At 45.5% G+C, this 23,135-nt stretch overlaps 1 protein-coding gene across 3 annotated transcripts in view; it reads right to left on the minus strand.

Moving 5' to 3' along the window:
- The window catches only part of DENND5B (DENN domain containing 5B), a 152,775-nt gene that overhangs the window by 9,325 nt on the left and 120,315 nt on the right, over positions 1-23,135 (minus strand). For all 3 annotated transcript variants that reach the window (XM_048499997.1, XM_048499996.1, XM_048499998.1), the window contains 7 exons: positions 20,939-21,067; positions 18,790-18,911; positions 9,928-10,073; positions 8,156-8,274; positions 5,002-5,189; positions 4,094-4,176; positions 3,183-3,309 (listed from right to left, as the gene is read on the minus strand). In XM_048499997.1, coding sequence (XP_048355954.1) covers positions 3,183-3,309; positions 4,094-4,176; positions 5,002-5,189; positions 8,156-8,274; positions 9,928-10,073; positions 18,790-18,911; positions 20,939-21,067 — 914 coding nt within the window. The remainder of the gene's footprint in view (positions 1-3,182; positions 3,310-4,093; positions 4,177-5,001; positions 5,190-8,155; positions 8,275-9,927; positions 10,074-18,789; positions 18,912-20,938; positions 21,068-23,135) is intronic.

Here is a 23,135-nt window from a genome sequence, read left to right on the forward strand (position 1 = left end):
GAAGAGTTTGGATTTATACCCCACCTTTTTCTCCTGTAAGGAGACTCAAGGTGGCTTACAGCTCCTTTCCCTTCCTTTCCCCACAACAGACACCTTGTGAGGTAGGTGGGGCTGAGAGAGCTCCCAAGAACTGTGACTAGCCCAAGGTCACCCTGAAGGAATGCAGGAGTGCGGAAACAAATTTGGTTTACCAGATAAGCCTCTGCCACTCAGGCGGAGGGGTGAGAAGTCAAACCCGATTCTCCAGATTAGAATCCACCTGCTCTTAACCACTACACCACGCTGGCTCTCCATGACGTTATCACACTGCACTTCCCTATCCACTACCCTAAGTAGCAGTCAGTGCACTGGGAAAACCTATATGCTTTCACACATTACGGTGCTGCCTTGTATCATTAGATCAGGTTGGGGAACTTCTCCAGATTAGAACTATTCAGGAACTACCTCCTATCAGTTCTTCACCAGCATGGCCAATTGGCCATGCTGACAGAGGCTGATGGGAATTGTAGTTCCTGAACATCTGGAGAGCCGCAGGTTCCCTACCCCTGCACTAGACACTATTAGGAAGAAGCACTGATTGTTTTCAGCAGCACCCTTGCATGTATCATAACATCTATCTTTCAGCCCTGCACATACTTTTCTGACGTAGATAACTTATGTTTCTCTCCAGATACTAGGAACTGAGCATCTCCTTATCAGCCTTCTATCAGCATGGCCAATTGGCCATGCTGACAGAGGCTGATGGGAATTGTAGTTCCTGAACATCTGGAGAGCCGCAGGTTCCCTACCCCTGCTCTAATGAATGACTAAAGAAATAAGCACATACGACACTCTTGAGGGATGTTTTCAAAATTATAAGGTTTGATTGCTGAACTGCCCAGAGCAAGGATGGCAATTTATTTCCATTCTATTGTTAGTTCTTGGATTTTGAAGAAGAAGAAGAAGTAGTAGTAGTAGTAGTAGTAGTAGTAGTAGTAGTTTGGATTTATATCCCCTTTCTCTCCTGTAGGAGACTCAAAGGGGCTGACAATCTCCTTGCCCTTCCCCCCCTCACAACAAACACCCTGTGAGGTGGGTGGGGCTGAGAGAGCTCGGAAAAGCTGTGACTAGCCCAAGGTCACCCAGCTGGCGTGTGTTGGAGGGCACAGGCTAATCTGAATTCCCCAGATAAGCCTCCACAGCTCTAGCAGCAGAGCTGGGAATCAAACCCGGTTCCTCCAGATTAGAATGCACTTGTTCTTAACCACTACGCCACTGCCGCTCCTTTAAAGGATTTTTAAAAATCTAACTTGGCTCGACACTGACCAGATTAAAATTAATACAGACATATTCTCAGGAATTCTATCAGGATTGGATTTCAAAAGAAGAACCCGGCAGCATCAACTGATTCAGAATGCCTTTGAAGGCTCAACAGATGGAAGAGCCCCAGTTGTTTAATAAACGAGTACTTTTGGGCAACACACAGGCATTTTAAATTACACATCTGTGCATTTAGTGACACACCCTGGTAACTGCTTCAGCTTTCCCTCACACTTCATAAGTGACAATTCTGTTATTAAACTGTTGGTTTCTCGAGCGGCAACTTGGCTCAGTCGACATTAGAGTCAGTTAATTTACAGTCTCAAAATGCATTCCTAAAGTGCTGAGATAGGAAGTTGCTTTGGACCCAGAGCCAATGAGCATCTTGTAGGCACCCATGGTGGGAAAAATGTTCTCTGTATTCCACTACTTTACACCCACATAAAAGTTTAAAAGTTTATTGCACAGAGGCACAGTTCTAGTATGGAAAGCAGTCAGTTCCCCTGTACCATTTCAAGCATTAACAGTGTTGCACAGGTTCTGAACACAATGAACACAGGTTAGAGATGGCACAAGATACAGTAGTGCCCAATGCAAAACAATGAAAATAACAAAAACAATAAATTTTATTCAATTGAGATAATTTTCAGAAAAGGACTGCAGTTCGTCTCCTTGTTAGTAAAGATACAATTATATTCTAACAGAGAAACTGGCAAATCTTTGGATACTTAAATCCAGTGACTAGAGCGGTGAATAGGCAAGACAGATTTTTCCACAAACCTGAAAAGGGCTCCAGGTTTGCAGAAAAATGTGAACTCTTAAAAAAATTAATTGGGGACTTAAAAAAAACACCCCAAAACGATAAAAAGAGAACCTGTAGCTTTAAGTGGTGGATTCCATCAGTGGCTGTTGCTAGGCAATCACAAAATGCCAGGCTTCAGTTTTTGTGAGTTGAAAAAAGGGGAAGGGGGCAAGCTGTTTTGGCCTTTGAAGGAGGAGACATTGGCACCAGGCCTGGCAGCAACCTCCACAGCAAGAACTGGGTGATTTGATGACACCCAACTGCATGACTCACCAAGGCCTGGCTGCTTGCTACTGTTCAGTAGCAGCCAGCCTATGAAAGCCAGTATGATGTACCAGTTAGAACTTCATGCTAGGGTCTGGGAGACCAGTGTTTAAATTACCAGTTGCCACGAAAGCTCACTGAGTGATTTTGAGTCAGCTGCATACTTTCAACCTATCTTACAGGGTTGTTATGAAGATAAAAAGGAGGGAAGAGAATGAAGTAAACTCCTTTAATCCTTTCCTTGGAGAAAGGTAGGGTATAAATAATAACAGTAAATAAACAAATAATAAACACAGCTGAAAATGGGAGGCGCACATGAGATAGGTTAGTAAATGGCTGAAAAGGGGGTTTGCCAGGAGGAGGGAAAGGGGAAATAATAGGGCAAAGTGGTGTGCCCCCACAAGCCTTTAGGGTTCCCTACCATGCCAGTGGGCCTGGTCCAGTACCTGGCATTGAACATAGTTTTCCCAAGCAGAGGCTGCCAGGGGACAGAGCTGAAGATAGAAGGGCAGATAAAGGTAGGCTGGGTGTTGGATAGGAAGAAGAGGAGCAGGAAAAGGCAAGAAACTATGGGGGCTTTCACAGAAGGGAAAAAGGAAATAGCGAGGGAGTGGGAAATGAGGTCCCTCTTGCAATAGACTACTTGCTGCCTGAGGACCCTATCACTTTTCTGAATGTTTGGACCAGCCATGAATTAATGTGACCTTTTTCAGCAAGCATAAATACTCGCTGAAAAACAGAACTAGATACAGAACTAGATACAATGCAAATGAAACAGACAATCGGGGGTCTCTGCCCAGAAAACCACACTGATTACCTATGAAGTCCCAGATGAAGATGTTTTTATGGAATATGCGAGCAGACTTGAAACCGTGGTGGAAGACCTGCTCCAGTGCCGCAACCAAGCCATTTTCTCCGCACAACAGAACAGTGAGGCTTCCCCTCTGCAGAAAAAAAGAAAGGACGACTGGGAATGCTTCACATATCAACACGCATTTTTTTTAAAAAAATACCATTCATGGTATCCCACTTGAGACTTAGTGGTGCCTCTCAACAAATTTTCCAGATGAGCTACAATCTCAGCATCTTTCCATTACTTCACCTAGGCAGAAGAAACCACCATCTTTGATTCCAGGACACAGGAATGACTTGGCAAGAACTGCTATGCAAAGAGCACAAGCGTATTTTGGGGCCATCACATATCAGGAGACACATTCTGGAAAGACAACTTGGCTGGTGGTTGGGGAAGCACAACTTCTCCTTGTGCTTATAAGCTGTTTTGGGCCACCCTTTTGAAAGGAAGGACGAAGTTCTGAAGCGAGGCCTGCACAGACTCAGTGTGAAAGTACTGAACCCATGAAAAACCTTTACTGATACTGAAATTACAAAAGTGTAAGGCTGAACACACTCAAAGTCGACTAAAAGGAACAAACTTTATTGAATTGTATCGCCCTAGCTACAGGGTGCTGAAACTGAGGGTTCTTGCCCTCAGTTCCAGTATATGTAGGGTGAACAGTGGGCGGTCCTTAGCAGTGGCGGGAATGGGAGTTGTTGGGGGAAACGAAACTGAAACTTATTGGAAGTACAGAGGTTGGGACCTGGTCCTGACAAAAAGGGAGCTACAGTTGGTATTGACCCAGATGTTTTGCTCTTTAAATGGCAATACGAGAGACCTGGGGTTCAGAATACACATGTGGCAACAGTCCTAGTCCCTGCTCCAGAAGATACCTCTTTCTCTGGCTTGTGAAAGTGTTTCACAATATTGTTCACAGCTTCCCCGATTCCCTCTTGGATCTGTCCTGTGTTGGGTTCTAAACGTTAAAAAGAGATAAACAGTTGAAAGCAAAAGAGGCTGAGTTCACCATCCGTGGTAAATAATTACAAATGTGCTAAAGTTGCTTTTTATGCACAGGCTGTGAATGACATTAAGAGCTTTCTAAATGTCCAGATCGGTGTGCCATTAATGCTTAAGATAAACCAGTTTCATTCTGAACCCACTAAAACAGAATTAAACAGCTACCCAAATGCTTGCACTTACTCAGGTCAAACTGCAAATTCCACGCATTTTAGGAAAACTTAGTATCCTAACATATAAACGAGACTTATGGATCTATACGATCTGGGAATATTGTATTTTCTTAAAACTTTTGTTACCAACTTTCTCACAAATAAGAAGAGTTTGGATTTATATCCCCCCCTTTCTCTCCTGTAGGAGACTCAAAGGGGCTTACAAACTCCTTTCCCTTCCCCTCTCACAACAAACACTCTGTAAGGTGGGGCTGAGAGAGCTCTGAAAAGCTGTGACTAGCCCAAGATCACCCAGCTGGCGTGTGTGGGAGTGCAGAGGCTAATCTGAATTCCTCAGATAAGCCTCCACAGCTCAAGTGACAGAGCAGGGAATCAAACCCGGTTCCTGCAGACTAGAATGCACCTGCTCTTAACCATTACGCCACTGCTGCTCCTAATAAACCTACGTTCAGCATTGTAATAACCAATGCCTATGGTCCAAACCTTGAAAATTCTAAAACTTGTAAATTGGGTTATCCTCGATTTTTTCAGGCACACATTTATTAACATACAGGAAAAATGGCATAGATGGAAGACTGAAGCCCATCTTGCCAGAAGTTAAGCCTTACTTGGATTTTTCCCTGTGAGGGTAGTGATGCTCAGGCGCCGAGCTGTAGTTGGGGATTTCTGCTGAGGAGGGGTCCGGCACCGCTTCCCTAGATCTTCGTCAGATGTTGATGGAACCAGCTCTCCTATCAGAATCCTCTCCAAGCTGCCGTCATCCACTCCCTTTCCCAGCCACCTCCCACACGGGAACCTGAGGTGCCGCGCGATACAAGAGACAGAGACAATTTGATTGTTTTTTCCTAAAGAAAAGGTTGGCTCAGGCAAGCTTCCACTTGAAAAAGAAAATCACATTCTTTTCTTTGAAGTCACCCAAGCTCTGCAATCCATATGCATGACATCAATACAGGGCCAATATAATCTGCTTAGTGTTATGCATTGAGAATACCTTTGGGAGGGGACAGCCCATACCCAAGTTGTGACTCATACATTTCAGTTCAATCCCTGTCTTGTGTGGCGGAGGCCGGACAGCCTTTTCCTGGCCAAGTCCCTAGAACAGGCGTCTGCAATCTATGCACAAATGTGCCCCTTTTAAAAAGAAAATGAAATGCTCCTGTTAAGATATATTGGAAGTTTAGGTGGAAGGCTGGAAGGGAAAGCAGTATGATAGCCTGATCTCATCTGATCTTGGAAGCTAAGCAGGCGTCTGCATTTGGATGGGAGACCACCAAGAAAGACTCTGAAGAGAAAAGCAATGGAAAAACTCCTCTGTTTCTCACTTGCCTTGGGAGTCCCATATGTTGGTTGCAACATTAGCTCATGTACATATATTTAGGTTGAAGGCTAGAATGGCCAGTATGTGAAGGGAATGACAAAAAAAATTCTTATGGGACTGAAGTGTTTCTTAGTGACACTCTACAGACAGGGAAATGATAGGGGTGAACCACTGTCAGTAATCCAAGTGCAAACATCATGCAAATGTATCCTAGTGCAGTAAAATAATCACATCGTATGCTCCTATTTATATTTATTATTGCTTTGACTGTGTGCACTGCTCCCCAATGATAACAGCTGGAGCAGAGACCTTTTCTGTGGTGGGCCGAGTCCTTTCAAAGGGTCTACCGGAGAGGATGCAGAGGGCACCTTCACTGGCTACATTTAGGAAGACACGTAAGATGGTAAATGGTTTCAGCAGATTTGGCTGTACTGAACTCTGCACATTTCTTTTTTATTCTTCACGTTTCTGAACATTTAAGTTTTAATGTGGGCATTTTCATCTGCGTTTGAAAGTTGCTAATTGCACAGATATTATTTGTCTCCTTGCTCCGTGGTTGCCGTGTTGATAGCCACCTCCAGTTAATGGAGATGAGGAATAAAAATGTATGAATAATTAAGAACTTGCAACCACAGAGTGTTTAGGCTGAGTAAACTTTACAGATTATGAACGAACATGCATATTGTGAGTAATGCTAAATTGTGTATTTTCATTTGTATCAATGGGCTGTCTTGTACAGGCTCTTTGTTGACCTGCTGCTGTCAATTTCTGATGTGGTTTGGCTATTTAATTATTAAAGGTTGCTGATCCCTGACCTGGGGAAATGCCGTCAACCAGTGTTGCATTAGATGGAACAGGGCTTTGACTTAGCACAACGCAAATTGCTGCTTTCATACAGCAGGGGTAGCTTTTGAGATCATTATTTCAGTGCTTGTTTAGAAATCCAGTATTACTGAAGCAGAAAATAATTTTCTTGACATTTTAGGTATTTTAAAAAACAGAACTCTCATGTCTTCATAACTTCTTTCCGGAGGCATGATTCCCTTACACACTTGCATCTTTGCATTTGACAAAGCATCCGGTAATTCTGCGGAACGACAGCAAAAAGACCTCCAGGCCAGAAATTTGAACGCTGTCTGCTTCCTTTGTGTGGCATTTTCAAATATGTACAACAACAACAATAAAAGAACATCCTGGATTCTCTGGCTCAGAGCAGTGTGAAACAACAACAAAAAATTAAGATTCAGAAAGTAAAGGAAAAAAAGGGGTGCATACATGTTGAAGTGTAGGAGGACAGACAGTCTGATGTATTGGTTAGAAGCACATGTATCAAACTCGCCGCCCTCCAGATGTTATGGACTACAGTTCCCATCATCCCCTGCCAGCATCATGCTGGCAGGGGATGATGGAAACTGTAGCCCATAACATCTGGAGAGCTGCGAGTTTGACACCTATGGGTTAGAGCCTCAGATTAGGAATGGAAAGGGGTCAGAGTCAAATATCTACTCTGCCTTGATTATTTCTTTCAGCCTGATGTACCTTAAAAGGTTGCTGTAGTAACAAATTTGAGAGAAAGCAACATATATCACCTTTAGCTCCTTGGCCTGGAAACTGCTTTTGTATGGCATTTCAAAGCTACAAAAGGCTGTTTACCAAAAAGAGCATAAAAACAAGTTTGTAGGTACTCAAAGAAACTGTCTATCATTAGGCTGAGCAAATTCTGGTTCTCATTAAAGGGGTGGAATAGATGGAATTAATAGTCATCTAGAAATCTTTCCAGACTTCTGATGCAAAAAGGTATGCAGTTGGGCAAGAGTTTTTTTTTCTAGCCTGTGTGGCCTATCAGAAGAGGAACCAGCAATTAAAGACTCCCAGAAAGTTGAGGCCATGATTTTCTCTGTATTTCTTTGTGGTCCTTTGAAGTTCCGTGGAGAAAAAAACCCTGAAACATCTCCAAATATTTTTCTCTTTTGACTTTCTCTTTTTAAATTTTGTGAACCCAAAACTTATTTAGATATATCCCACATTCCTCCCAAATGGGGACATCAAACTGGTTTACAACATTCACCCTCCATTTTATCCTCACAACAACTCTATGAGGTAGGTTAGGTAGAGAGTGTGACCAGGCCAAAGACTTATAGGATAGTATAAGAATTTGAACCTTGATCTCCCAGATCCTATTCCAACACTCCTCCCAATACGTCACAGGGGCTTTTAATTGTGCTTTTGAAACTCTGAAATTACAGGGGTTTTTTAAGTATTTTTAAAAACAATGATCGTATCCATAAGCAAGACACAAACATTGTTAATTTATTTGCAATGCTTTTAAAAGAAAGAAAATATCCATATAAATGTTTTTCTACCTCCCACCCCCAATCAATGAGGACAGAGATCATTATTCTGGCCTTCCACAGGAATTCTTAAAAGGAATTTCCTCTACTTACTTATAAGTATGTCCTGTGATTTCATTCCTGACCATGACACAATCCACCAGCCATTTGGCTAACAGCCCTGAGTTGTCATGTCCCAGCTGAACAGTGGTCAATTTCCCTAAGTTCTGACACTGGTGAAAGGGAGAAAGAAAGAGAAAGAAAGCTTCAGTTCAAAACAATGTTAGAAATTATAACATATAGGGAAAACATCTAATTTTTTTTGTGCTCAAAGAAGCAAATGTAGCAGCCTCTTTCCCCTTTATTTTAAGTCAGCACATGGGTATTATAAACAGATTCATCATGTTCAGCTGCGATTTGATTCACATATGTGTGTGCGCCACTTCACAGTCAGCACATGTGAATGAACTGATGTAATCTTTACCACCACAGATCAACCAGTCATCTCAACCAACGCTGCAGCACTTTTCTGTGGCATCCATTCACAAGTAATTAGGGGTGGGGGGGTGGGGGATGGCCGCACTTGGAGTCCTGCGTTCAGTTCTTGTCGCCACATCTCAAAAAGGATATCGAAGAGATAGAAAAAGTGCAGAGAAGGGAAACGAGGATGATTGAGGGATTGGAGCACCCCCCTTATGAGGAGAGGCTGCAGTTTGGAGAGGAGATGTCTGAGGGGGGATATGATTGAAGTCTATACATTTATGCATGGGGTAGAAAATGTTGACATTTTTCTCTCTTTCTCACAATACTAGAACCAGGGGGCATACATTGAAAATGCTGGGGGGAAGAATAAGGACTAATAAAAGGAAATATTTTTTCATGCAACGTGTGATTGGTGTTTGGAATATGCTGCCACAGGAGGTGGTGATGGCCACTAATTTGGATAGCTTTAAAAAGGGCTTGGACAGATTTATAGAGGAGAAGTCGATCTATGGCTATCAATCTTGATCCTCCCTGATCTGAGATTGCAAATGCCTTAGCAGACCAGGTGCTCGGGAGCAACAGCAGCAGAAGGCCATTGCTTTCACATCCTGTATGTGAGCTCCCAAAGGCACCTAGTGGGCCAGTGCGAGTAGCAGAGAGCTGGACTAGATGGACTATGGTCTGATCCAGCTGGCTTGTTCTTATGTTCTTAACAACAACAACAACCTTTATTAGGCATTTGTTGTTGTTATGTTCTTATGTTCTTAAGTAGAAATGCCAGTCAACAAGGCACAGTATGGACACTGGATGTATATCGAACAACGTACATGTGCTTACAGACCAGGTCTGTAAGTTGTACCTGGGCCAGGGCTTTTATGGCCCTGGCCCCTGCCTGGTGGAACGCTGTTAGGGCCCTGCTGGACCCTGGTGAGTTCCACAGGGCCTGCAAAACTGAGCTGTTCCACCGGGCTTTTGGGGGGGCTGGCCGCTGAGTCTGCCCCTCCCTGTTACCCTATGTACCATCTGTTTATTTGGAAATCTGTTTATTTGGAAATCTGTCGGGGTTAGGACCGGATGTCATCCGCCTAATTATGGATAGGTTATTGCTGCTACTGATTTCATTGCATTTTATTGATTTTATTGGGGTTATTCAATTTGCTCTTTCTATTTAGTTGTAATTTATTGTTCTGTTTGGCTTGGACACCGCTCTGAGCCCTTCGGGGGTAGAGCGGTCTACCAAATCGAACAAATAAACAAACAAACAAGTAAGTAAGTAAATAAATAAATAAACTGACTTGTTGCATTTTAAAGAGCACTGAAGTTCCATCCACCCTATTTTTAAACCATGGCAGCAGATGGTATTTGGAAGCTACCAAGGATAGGGGTTAAGGTATGACACTCACCTCAAATGTCATTTCTAAAAGATTTTTTGGAATCTGCATTATTCCGGTATCTCCCAGTTCTCCCGAAACACAAATCCACGGGTTCGATGTGGTGATTGCATTGCTTAGCTTCTTAATGGGGATTATCACCGTCCTATATGGAATCACTGCAACAGCAAACAGGAATTATGGAGTCTGGAAACTTAAATTAAAAAACAGTACTTTATGTATGGGAGGGAGGGAGAGAGAGAGAGAATGAACTAGCATGTGTTGCTGAAGGCACCCTAGAAACCACAACAATATTAATATTAATTATAGCAGGATGTGGATAATATGAAGGCTCTTCTGAATATCATGCACTGCAGCAATGTGTCTTGAGCATCGGGGTCATACAAGCCTAGCACCTCTGCACCCAGAATCTGCCTTCAGCTGTCACAGCTGATATTTTTAGATAGGGGTCATCTTTGCATCTTGCAGCAGCAGTGCGTCCCATAAGTTAATTACATGCCGTGAACACACATTTCCTTCTGTCACAAAAGCCTTCCTATGCTAAAGAGAGCAAACTGCCAGCTACAAAGCAGAAGAATGGTAATGTTACAATGAAAGCATCCACGGGTGTGGACAAATGATGACATTATGCACCCGCACCTAAATGTGCACAAGGACCCACTTAAAAAAAGAAGAAGCTGAATAGCTGGCACCAGTAAATGTACAGGGGCTCAAATAAAGCTCACTGCTATGGGGTTGCCATAAGTCAGCTGTGACTTGACAGCACTTTACGCCCAGACATACAACCGAAGTGACAAAGGGAGCAACAGTTAAGCAGGTCTGTTTAGAAACGAATCCCACTGAATAAAGTGAAGTTTGCATCTTAGCAGACCTCCATATTCTCAGGAAAGTCTTCTTGGGATTGCTGCTGATGCCTCCTAGCACCATGGAGAGATATTTGGGCCTTGGTTCAGTGGTGGGATTCAGCAGGTTCGCACCACTTCGGCAGAACCGGTTGTTAAAATGGTGCTTGTAAACAACCAGTTGTTAAATTATTTGAACCCCACCACTGCCTGGGTCCCATCCTGGTGGCATGCTGTCTAGTGAGTCCCAGGCCCTGCGGGACCTAATACAGTTCCTCAGGGCCTGTAAATCAGAGCTGTTCCACCAGGCATACACTTGGGGCAGATGAAGAAAAGTTTGGATTTATACCCTGTCTTTCTCTCCTGTAAGGAGTCTCAAAGCGACTTACAAACTCCTTCCCTTCCTCTCCCCACAATGGACACCTTGTGAGGTAGGTGGGGCTGAGAGAATTCCAAAGAACTATGGGGCTTTCCCCACTGACAGAGTTGTACTGGTTTCTACCTAGTATGACTAGCCCGAGGTCACCCAGCAGTCTTCATGTGTAGAAGCAGGGAGACAAATCCAGGTCACTGGATAAGAATCGGCTGCTCATGTGGAGGAATGGGAACCAAACAGAGTTCTCCAGATTAGAGTCCACTACTCTTAACCTCTAAATACAGAGGTGGGATTCAGCCGGTTTGCAATGGTTCTGCTGAACTAGTAGCTAATGGCTGAAATCCCAGGGCAGCCGCAGATCGGCCCAGAGGTGTGCGGTCCAACTGGTGGCTAGCCAGCTCCTTGCAGAATGTGCTGTGCATGCAGCGTAGCCTACTTGTGCTCCAGCCTCCCCCACAAGGCTCCCCCCAAGGCCACACCCCCGCCCCAGAGGCACGCGACCTGGTCGGTGGTCAGCCCCCCCCCGTCCAACATTGAAAATGGGGGAAGGAACGCAGCAGCCAGGTAAGTGGGTGGCCATGGGGGGGGACATGGTGGGGGGGGGACCAGTGGCTGATCATTTAGAATCACACCACTATCTATACCATGTTGGCAGCTACTGGTTTTCCATCTCAGTCTCCCCCTTTTCCATCTTCTTCCACCCTTCAGTAGTTAGTTACCATATTTTAATGAATGGCTGCCACTGAGTTATGAGTCGATTTAAATGGGATTTATACGTTGCTTTAAATGTTGCTTTACATTGATGTTATCATTTTATATAAAATATTGGAAACCATTCTGAGCCTGTGAGGAGACGGGTGGCATATGAAACTAATGAAAAAGAAAAACAGAACAGAATATTTATTGTGGCATAAACATTGTTTCAAATTCGTTGTGTTGTGTAGGTTGAAAGGCACTGAGCAATTGACAGAAGCAAAATGCAAATTCTTTCCTTGCAATTTCGGCTTGTTGTCCCTTCTCATCTGATGACATGCCTATCTGTAATCCATTCCTGCTGTTTTCCCATCCCTGGACATTGGTCTGCCAGAAGGCGTACAAAGGGCACCTTCACTGTCAATCATCAGGAAAGCCCTGCTGTTCCACAGAGCTTTTTAATAGCTTGCAGTCTTTGAGCAAAATTTTAGTAGCTGCTGCGTTGAAGAAGAAGAAGAAGAAGAAGAAGAAGAAGAAGGAGGAGGAGGAGGAGGAGGAGGAGGAGGAGGAGGAGGAGGAGGAGGAGGAGGAGGAGTTTGGATTTATATCCCACCTGTCTCTCCTATAAGGAGACTCAAGGTGGATTACAAACTCCTTTCCCTTCCTCTCCCCACAACAGACACCTTGTGAGGTAGGTGGGGCTGAGAGTTCCGAAGATTTGTGCCTAAGGTCACCCAGCAGGAATGCAGGAGTGTGGAAACACATCTGGTTCACCAGATAAGCCTTTGCCACTCAGGTGGAGGAGTAGGGAATCAAACTTGGTTCTCCAGATTAGAATCCACCTGCTCTTAACCACTACACCACACTGATATTTTTAACAATTGATGCTCGACGACACACTGCATAGTCCCCTCCCTGATTTATTGTAAAAAAATCAGCTTTAGGACACTTTTTAAAAAGGTTACCTTCGCCTCTGTGGGAAGGCACGATACAAACAAGTTTAAAATGAAAGTGAGAACGTGCCTCCGGCGGTGCTGTTTTCCTTGCATAACAAGAATGTACCCAAAACAGTGTGTTCCAAATCTGTCACAGCTTTTACAGCCATGCAGAAAGCATCGCTAGGACCAACAGTTAGTACGTGTGGGTCTAAAAAATCCACTAGATGCCGCTATTTGCAAGGCATCCAGAATAGAAGGACAAGCAAATTTAGAAACTGCAGATTCACGTCCTTGCTATTTTTAGAAGGTAGAAAGGACGCTAGGGCAAAAAAATAATAATCATACTTTTCTTCCTATTTCTGTCACAGAGACTGGCGGCGCATGCTGGATTAGTTCATTATCCAAACAAACCTCATGTGTGCTCTCCCTCCCCTTGAAACCATGGCTTAGAGATACAAACAGGGTTCCCAGCTCTGGGTTGCTAAAGTCCTGGACATTTGGGGGGTGGGGAGCAAGGCATCGGTGTGTGGAAGGACCTCAGCAGGGTGTCCTTGCAGTCCGACCTCCAAAGCAGCGATTTTCTCCAGAACTGATCTCTGTGGTCTGCAGATCAGTTGTAATCCACAGGAGATCTCCAGACCACACCAGGAGGTTGGCAACCCCATCTCAGATGCATAAGGTGCCTCCCTTCCTTGCTAGATCGGCTTCTTGTTTATTGATAGATATATATCTCCTTCCTTTTATTCCCAGTGAAGACCAAAAGCAGCCGGCAAGACTGTTCTCCCCGTTCCATTTTATCCTCACAACGACCCTGTGAAGTAGGTTAGGCTAAATGTGTGTCCAGGAAGCTTTACGGCACAGCAGGGATCTAAACCTGGGTTGGGCTGGGATCTGGGAGTCCTGGGCAGAGCCCTTCTCCGCTGGGAAACTTGATGGCCGGTCTAGTAGTCTTGTTCACTAGTCCAGCATATTGTAGTGGTTAAGAGAGGTAGACTACAAGCTGTAGAACTGAGTTTGATTCCCGTTCTTTCACGCGAGAGGCGGATTCTTATCTGGTGAACTGGATTTGTGTCTACGCTCCTACACACGATGCCTGCTGGGTGACCTTGGGTGAGTCACAGTTCTCTCAGTACTCTCTCAGTTCCACCTACCTCATATAAAGCTCTGAATACTTAATGTCTGAGACTACCTCCTTTCCTCGCCTGCTTCACTTAAACCTCTTCAGCCGAGAGCAATCTCTGGTCACAAAGCGGCAGAGGCACAAAAACACAAATTCTAACTGCCAAACCAGTTAGCCAGCGTGAACCAACGAGGTATAGTGAGAGCGACGGACCCTAATCTGGAGAACTGGGTTTCATTCCCCACTCCTCCAGACTAAGTCTTCTGGGTGACCTTGGGCTAGTCACAGTTCTTTCAGGACTCTCTCAGCCCCATTTACCTCACAAGGTGCCTGTTGTGGGGAGTGGAAGGGAAGGCATTTGTAAGCTGCTCTGAAATTCCTTATGATTGAAAAAAGCAGGGTATAAATCCAAACTCCCTCCTTCTATCCTCCACACCTGACACTATTCTATTATAGCCTGCCAGCAGGGGCAGAGCACTCACAGGGACATGTGGGATCACATGACCAGCTGGTCATGTGAAGGGGCAGAGAATTGCCCCCCACACCCTGCTCCTCAGCCCCGCCACACTGCTCCTTCAGCCAGAGGAGGCGCCGCCAACTGAAGGAGCAGCCTGACAGGGCTGGGCTGAGGGGCGGTCCACATCAGGCTCCCTCCAGCTGAGGTAAGTGGAGTATGGGGGGGAAGGGCACGGGTGCGGGCCACCCAGAACAGGTGTTGCCCCAGGCGCCATCCCCACTCCCCCCAAGGGCAGCCTAACTTATTTTTTGAAACTGCCCTATTCCTTTTCAGACCACTGGTCTGCAACACCAGCACTGTCCATTCTGAGTGCCAGCAGCTCCTCAGGGTCTCTGGGTCTTTCATATCAACTACTACTTGATCTTTTAGTCTGTGGATGATGGAGACGGAACCTGGGACCTTCCGCATGTCAAGCTGATGTTCTGCAATTTAGCCACGGCCCCTAATCACCATTGATGCTGCTCCCACCCCCTTAGCAGCAATCTGACATATAGACATTTAGCAGCTCCAGCATAGTTGGCAAGGAAAACATTCAGTTTTAAGCAGACAGAAGATAAGAACCAGCATGGCACAAATATTTCTCTAATGATGCATGTTCTAGCGACAAGGATTGGGCAGATACAGCCATTTGTATTGTCGAAGGCTTTCACGGCTGGATTCAACTGGCTGTTGTGGGTTTTCCAGGCTGTGTGGCCGTGGTCTGGTAGATCTTGTTCCCAACGTTTCGCCTGCATCTGTGGCTGGCATCTTCAGAGGTGTATCACAGAGAGAAGTCTGTTACACCTCTGAAGATGCCAGCCCCAGATGCAGGCGAAACCTGAGGAACAAGATCAGACCACGGCCACACAGCCCGGAAAACCCACAGCAACCAACAGCCATTTGCATTCATGCGGTTCCCTCCATAATTCTCCTACAATGCACTGTTTGAAATGTAGGCACATCTGACATGCTAGAGATAAGATGTTTTATTGATGAAAAAAGACCCTCGAGTCCTTGGAATCTTCCCACCCATTTTTAAGTAAATGTTGGGGGAAACTTCACCTAATAATTCTGTGCATAAGCTTGCTGTTAGAGACATAGCAGGGAAGCTGGCAGCTGCACCCGGGGAAGTTTGCCAAATCCCGAACACCCAACACAATTTGACTGTAATAAGCCTGTCATGAATTTAGACACATACATTGTGTGTCAGAACTTGGCAGTGCCGACTCCTCTCCCTCCTAGCTTCTTTCTATTTCCAAATCACTGCCGCCTCCTCAACCTTCTGGCAAAAAACAGTGTGTATAGCCAAGTGGTGCACTGCTGCTAAAGGTGTTTTATGTCACAAGCAGTGAAAAAATATTGCATCTTAGATACGGCCAAATGGACTGGGGAAAGGCCAAGAAGGTGCTGCAGTCTGAATGGAAAAGCTCAACAAGATACAGAAGCTGTCTCGGGTGCTAGACTTGCTCCCAAAGCAAGGGAGAATCAAAGGAGCCTGAAACAGGTGAGCAGGAATCTGGCCTGAGCTGGCAGAAACCTTTTCCGCCCAGCTCCCTTGGGCAGTTCCCACATCTGTGAGGAGCACCTGTCCAGGTAGAAGCAGCTAGGTTGGGGTCTGTACCCTGCGACTCTCCAGATGTTCATGGACTACAAATCCCATCAGCCCCTGTCAGCATGGCCAATTGGGAGCTGATGGGATTTGTAGTCCATGAACATCTGGAGAGCTGCAGGAGTTCCTGAGCTAGGAGTTCCTGATAGTGAAGCTCACCAGCTGTGGACCACAACTGCTAGGAAAGGGACAATCTGGCCACAGCAGACCGAGTGGGTCTTTGAAATCAGGAAGGAGGCACAGCCGTGTGAAGACGCAGCATCACACAATGGCACAGTGAAGGCTAGTCTTAATAAAATAATTACAGGAGAGTGCCCCGCATATTTATTTATTTAAATATTTAGGCTACATTCCTCCCCTTCTCCATTCATGCTACCCTATGAAGTAGATTAGGCAAAAGTGACAAGCCCAAGATTCCCCAGTAACGTTTTCAAAGCAGAACAGAGATTTGAACCTCTAAGCCCTACACCAGAGATTCGAACCTACGACAGAGATTCAAACCTGTAATGGCGAACCTTTTCGAGACCGAGTGCCCAAATTGCAACCCAAAACCCACTTATTTATGGCAAAGTGTCAACATGGCAATTTAACCTGAATCCTGAGGTTTTAGTTTAGAAAAAAACAGTTGGCTCTGAGGCGTGCGTTACTCAGGAGTAAGCTTGGTGGTAGTCGGTGGCTTTGCTTTGAAGCAACCATGCAACTCTTCCAACGGGTGAATCACGACCCTAGGAGGGTTTACTCAGAAGTAAGCCCCATTGCCAGCAACCGAGCTTACTCCCAGGTAAAGGATCGCACTTTAGTTCTTCGCATGAAAATCAGTGGTTTAACAGCACTTACCAGGGTTACCTACACTGCTTCCCCAAAGCTAGGTCTTAGGTTTAATGCTAATAATCGAGCCTAGTGGCCCCGGCCAGCCTAGATGTGTGTGTGTGGGGGGAAGGGGCGGGCAACTATGTTTGTGCGTGCCCACAGAGAGGGCTCTGAGTGCTACCTCTGGCACCCGTGCCATAGGTTCGCCATCACTGGCCTACACTGAGCCCTACACCATTACCCTGACTTTTTGGGAGGAATTCTAGCGAGGCAACCATGCAACTGACTTGGAGCAGCACTCCTATCCCTAAACACCTCTCTGCTCAGGATTTGTGGATGACTTTTTCATCCCAAAGGAAGGAAGGTCTTGAGATATTTGTTCCTCCCACCCATCACATTCAGCCTAGATCAGTTTTCACAAGTGGTCCGTTTTCTGGACACCACGCAATGAACGCTTGAGCTCCATCTTCTAGCAGAAACCCACTGGCAGTGACAAGTATTAATTTGCTACTCCCCTGAGCATGTCACATGAATCCATTGTCTACCACCCAGCAAATCTGTTCCAGTTCCTTACACAGAGACATGTATCTGAACTTGCATGTCTCCAAGTTACACACGGCATTCTCAGGATTAGAACACACTGAAAGATGTACAAAAGCAAATCAGAAAGGCCAGACTGGTTGCCACACAGGGTCTTCTAGAGGGCAGTCCCTCGCCCCAAGAGGCAACACTTGACAGCCCTCTAATGTTACCCATATCTCCCAGCTCAAGCATGAACACACATGAACTGCCTTACACATAATCAGACCATCAGCCCGTGAAGGTGACTATTACCTGCTCAGGCCTGCAGTGGACCTCCCAGTACTCAAGCAGAGGTCTTCATTTCACATCACCTCCTGCCTGGTCCTTCTGACTGGAACTGCCAGGAACTGAACCTGGGACCTTCTGTGTGACGAGCAAATGCTCTCTCACTAAGCCATAGATCTCTCCCTAATCTATAAACCATACTGGAAAATTATCCATCAATCTCACAGGCCTAGGACCGGAGACCTATCCTTGTTCACAGACTGCCTTCTCCGCAACAGAGAACAACTATCAGCAACGATGGGCTGCCGAAAGATAACACAAAGCCTAGGACTAGAGCCTGAAACTAACCCAGATTCCAAGACTGTTTTCAAATCCACTCAGGCAACACTCAGATTGTTAAGGGGTCTAATAAAATCAGTCATACTACCCTGAGGATGAGGTTCACAGCCACAGGCACTTGAAGGCAGGAGTCCTTTCACCAGCTTTCGCCAATGAGCAAGCTGCGGTCCTCCCAAGCAGCAAAGAAGTTGCCACTGTGCTGGATGTGTTGGGAACATCAATATTAGATTACTGCAATGTGCTGTATGTAGGGCTGCCCTTGAAGACTATTTGGAAGCTACAGTTTGGTACAGAATGCTGAGACCATGATGTTGAGTGGAGTGAATTGCAGGGATCAAATCATTCCAGCTCGCAGTATGCTTCCAGACCTGATTCCAGGGACAATTAAAGCCCTACACAGCATAGGACCAGCATTTATGTTAAGGGCCACCTCTTCCCATACAAACCTACCCGACACCACAAGATGCCTCCTTACTTTCCCTTGAAGGAAATAAAAATGGTCAAAATTTTCCCTTTCAACCAGATCCATGCCACAATCCTACTGTGTTCCATTTCAGTTCAGTGTGAATTTGCTTTTTACTTTGCTCAGGAAAGTGGTTACATACATGATGATTTTCTATTATATCATCCTATGTTTCTCTGCGTGACCCATGTCTGTGGAGTGTTGGCCTAAGCGTGTGCGCGCACGCACGCACGCACGCACGCACGCACACACACACACACACACACACACGTTTCTGACGGCCACTGATCTCAACAGTCATGCCTGCAGGCTTTCTGGCAATAGTTCCAGATGTCCCTTTGTCATGCAAAGCAGAGAATGCTGGGATTGCTCCCGACTCACCTATGGTGGTGAAGACACTTGTGAAGCAGAAGTAGTTTACAGCATTGAGGGAAAGGAGGTGATAGAGGAACTGCTCCCGCTCTTCTTCACAGCGCAGGAAGGCGTAACGCTTGTACAGTTTCCTGCAAAGAACAGGGAAAAGCGATTAGACTTCAATATGGCCTACCTAAGCCAACAATGAGCGAGAACAAATTGGAGGCAAACTTATAACAACCGCCTCTTCTGCATCAGTGTGTCAAACATGAACAGGTGAAATTTGAGTTGCATATTTAGTCTGTGTTTGTTAATTCTTGGATGTAACAACAGGGACACGTAATGCCTACTTTTTATATGGTTGGTATATAGGCTACACCAGTGGTGGGATTCAAATAATTTCACAACTGGTTGTTTACAAGCACCGTTTTAACAACCGGTTCTGCCGAAGTGGTGCAAACTTGCTGAATCCCACCACTGGGCTACACCCTGTTCTGGATAGTCTAGGCTAGCCTGAGGTCGTCAGATTTCGGAAGCTAAGCAGGGTCAGTCCTGGCATGTATTTGGATGGGAGGACCAATCTTGTAACAGGATGCATGGGAGGGTCCTGGGTCCAGAGACAGGATGTATCTTGTGAATCCCTTTAGCGTCATGAGCTTAAACAGACCCAGGAAAAGTGGTACATCCTTGGTAACCTAGCTTGAATTATCAGAATAATAAATTAATGAAAACAAACAATGAAAGGTATCAATTTTCCTTGGAATTTCATAGTACAGATACCTAAATATTAAGTTGAATCAGCTCCCATTTAGCCATTGTGGCTAAGAACAAATACAACACATGCATGACATGCAAGGAATTTGGATGGGAGACCTCCAATGATTACCTGAAGTGTGATATAGAGGCAGGCAATGTCAAACCACCTCCAAATCTCTCTTGACCCCTAAGTCAACTTGAACTTGACAGCAAACAAAAAAAGACTATACTTTCTGCATATCTAGGGCATTTTTAAATCCTGCCCTTCCTCCAAGGTGCTCAAGGCTGCGTACATGACTGTCCCTTCCTCAGGATCAAACTACACATTCAGTTCTTCATTCATTGGGCTGAGGGGCCTGGACTCCAATCAGATTCCCTGCAGCCACAAATCAGCCACAGGGAATGGTTTTTAAGGAATAAAGGAGAACTCAAGTGGGCTTGGGACGCTGCCCCAGGGGGAGGGATGTAGAGATGTTCCACTGCTTATGTGTCATCCTATAAAATGTTGACAGGGCCAGCAGCTTGGACTTGAGGAATGCAGGTTCAAAGAATTGCTCAGCTGTGGGAAGGCTCTCCAGCCCAACTTCCCTTATGGGACAGCTGTCAGGGCAAGCCACCACTCCGAACTTGTTGGAGGAAAAGTGGGGTACAGGGTCAAGATGCTCCAGTGGTCAGAATGTCTTGGTATAGGGTCAGAGAGATCCAGGTTTGAATGCCCACTCTGTCATGGAAGCTTGCTGGGCGACCCTGGGCCAGGCACACACTCTCAGCCTGACCTACCTCACATAGGGTGGGAGAACATGGCAAGCTGCTGTTGTTCCCTATTGGAGAAAATCGGATGGTTTATGTGAATTAAATAAAGCTGAGCTAGGGAATAGGTTATTCCAGGAGAAGAAGAGTTTGGACTTATATCCCACTTTTCTCAACTGTAAGGTGTCTCAAAGCAGCTGACAATCTCCTTTCTCTCCCACAACAGACACCTTGTGAGGTAGGTGGGGCTGAGAGAGTTCTGAGAGAACTATGACTAACCCAAGGTTGCCCAGAAGGCTTCATGTGGAAGAAAGGGGGCACAAACCTAGTTGACCAGATCTGGCTGTAATCCACTATACCATGCTGGAAGAGATTTAGGAGACTTAACAGCCAAGAGGCAAAGGACATGCTAGGGCTATTCTCTCTGACCCCCACTGATGAGCCAGGATTCTTGAACCACAAAATGAATATTTAAAAAGATATTACAAATAAAAAAGTGGAAAGCAAGTTTTCATTGAAAACAACACAGACTCTTCATGGATGCGGAAGTATCTAATCTTGAAGTGCAAAACTGAAGCTCTAGTACCCATGGTAACTCAAGAACTTTGGATGAGGGTGGCTTTAAAAGAAAACACTAAAGAGAATGCCGGGAGAACAGCAAGTTGCTCACTTTGCCAGAGCTTGATTGGAGAGAAGCTGCTTAAGATGTTGGGAGAGAAGTTTCTTCTCCAAGGACAACCTGATCCAGGCTCGGGCACGACCCACGTCTGTCTTTATTTCACTCATGTTCTGAATGTGCCTGGAGAAAAGAAACAAAACAACAAAATCCACGCATAAAAGCTTTGTTTATCTGAACGGGCTCATCATGCTCCATCTTCATTTCCATCTTCCCAAGTCATTTCTAGTGCAATCCTAAACAAAGTTGACTGCAGTCAATGGGCTTAGAAAGATATAACTATGTTCAGGATGGGTAATGTTAAAACTAGCTGCAAGGCTTCCAAAATATACCGTTACAATCCAGCATTGCAGATTCAAATATATCTGCAGAATTAGCAATCTCACTTTATTATCTGAGGCATCTTGAAGTTACTAACTACTGTACATTTTTTAAAAAGGCAACTCCTTGGCCTACGATCTCTTAGCCCAGTGATGGCGAACCTATGGCCAGGTGCCAGAGGTGGCACTTGGAGCCCTCTCTGCAGGCACGCACGCACACAGTTCGTCATGTGGGGGGTGGAAAATCACCCCCCACACACACATCTAGGCTGGCCTGGGCCTCTGTGCGCGCACCGTGGTGAGCAGGGAGGACTCGGCTGGCGGGCCTGCGGCCTGTGCTCTGGGTGGCTGCTGTCCAAGGGGGGGGGGGGGGGGGGGGCAGAGGAGGCAGAGATGCTAGAGAGGCACAGAGCAGTGCGTGCGGGATTTGCTGGAGGCTACAGCAGGCTGGCCCCTGCTCGAGCGGGTGGGGCGGAGGAAGAGGGAGCCAACTGTTTTTTTCTAAACTAAAACTGGGTTGGCCTTTGCGATAAATAAGTGGGGTTTGGGTTGCAATTTGGGTACTTGATCTCAAAAAGGTTCGCCATCACTGTCTTAGCCTAAGATTAACCCAGAGGAATGGTGAGAAGAGACGGAGCAAAAATGAACTGTGAACATTTAGGCTGCTCGCTGTTCTGTTGTTATTCTAACGGGGTCGCTGAAAACCATTGCAGGCCTCCAAACAAAGGCTGAATGGGAATTACTGCAATGCATTTCCTTCATAGAACACTTGAGAAGTGTGAGAAACTCTGGGTCACAAGGCAAGAGGTCACATCCCATGTCTCCCCTTTCTGGCATTTGCAGAGCTGCCTCACTGCAATATGTGCGGCTTAAAATCTTGCATCATTCACTGCAGCTTTTTAAAAACAGCCAATTCGCTCTGCGTTTATATCCTGACCTTGACCAACAGCTCTGCATAAAACAACAGGTTTACTGTGGGGCCCACTAACTATTTAACACAAGATCAAGATCTAAAAGAAAGCTCTTCAGACTCCAGCGTGAGATAATCCCCCACAGATCTCTTTGTCCCTTGTTAACTACTCCCACAGCCTCCCTTTCCCAAAGCACTGACTCACAACCATCCAAATAACCAAACCACCAACAAAAAAAAGGAATCCTGCTTCTGGCATTGGAGCACACGCAAGCCAAAGCAACCCCCCCATGTTCCGGCTCACTCTTTTGACAACCAGCTCTTAGGGTTTCCAACACAACACACTGGGCATGTTATCAGAAAGTCCTTGAGAAATACGATGTGCACATTATCCGCTCACATTGTCCTGAAACACTCAGTGTAGCTATTTATAGCCATTTGATAGGAGACTGTATCAAACGCAGATTTGATAGGAGGCTGTATCAAAGCAGATTCTTTCCACTCGCATCTTTGATGAGCTCCATTTAAAGCACATCACACACTAGGTGACTATTAATCACTGCCAATACTTCCAAAGGAAGAAAGAGCCACCAATGGCTAATCACCAGCAGGAGAAGCAGGGCAGCTTTTGCCACCCAAATCAAAATTCCCTCTCTATCCACTGTTGGCCCAACAGGCAGGGTAAGCAGAGGATGCTTTGCAAAAGATATTTGTGTTTGGTTTAAGTTTGCTTTTGCATCATGATTCCAGGGGAGCCGGCCTTGCAAATCTGTGTTACAGACATTCACTATGAGACACCAGGATGCCTTCACTTAATGCACAAATGGGGATGCATCAGTTAATTTTGTATATTTTTAAAAATAATATCGGAAGATTATTAGAAAGTAGTTTTATGGTTGGTGGTAGTGGGAATGCCTTTAAGTTGCAGCCAACTTGTAGTGACTCTGTAGGGTTTTCAAGG

The sequence above is a fragment of the Sphaerodactylus townsendi genome, linkage group LG06 (genome assembly GCF_021028975.2).
Source record: "Sphaerodactylus townsendi isolate TG3544 linkage group LG06, MPM_Stown_v2.3, whole genome shotgun sequence".
NCBI classification, from domain to species: Eukaryota; Metazoa; Chordata; class Lepidosauria; order Squamata; family Sphaerodactylidae; genus Sphaerodactylus; species Sphaerodactylus townsendi.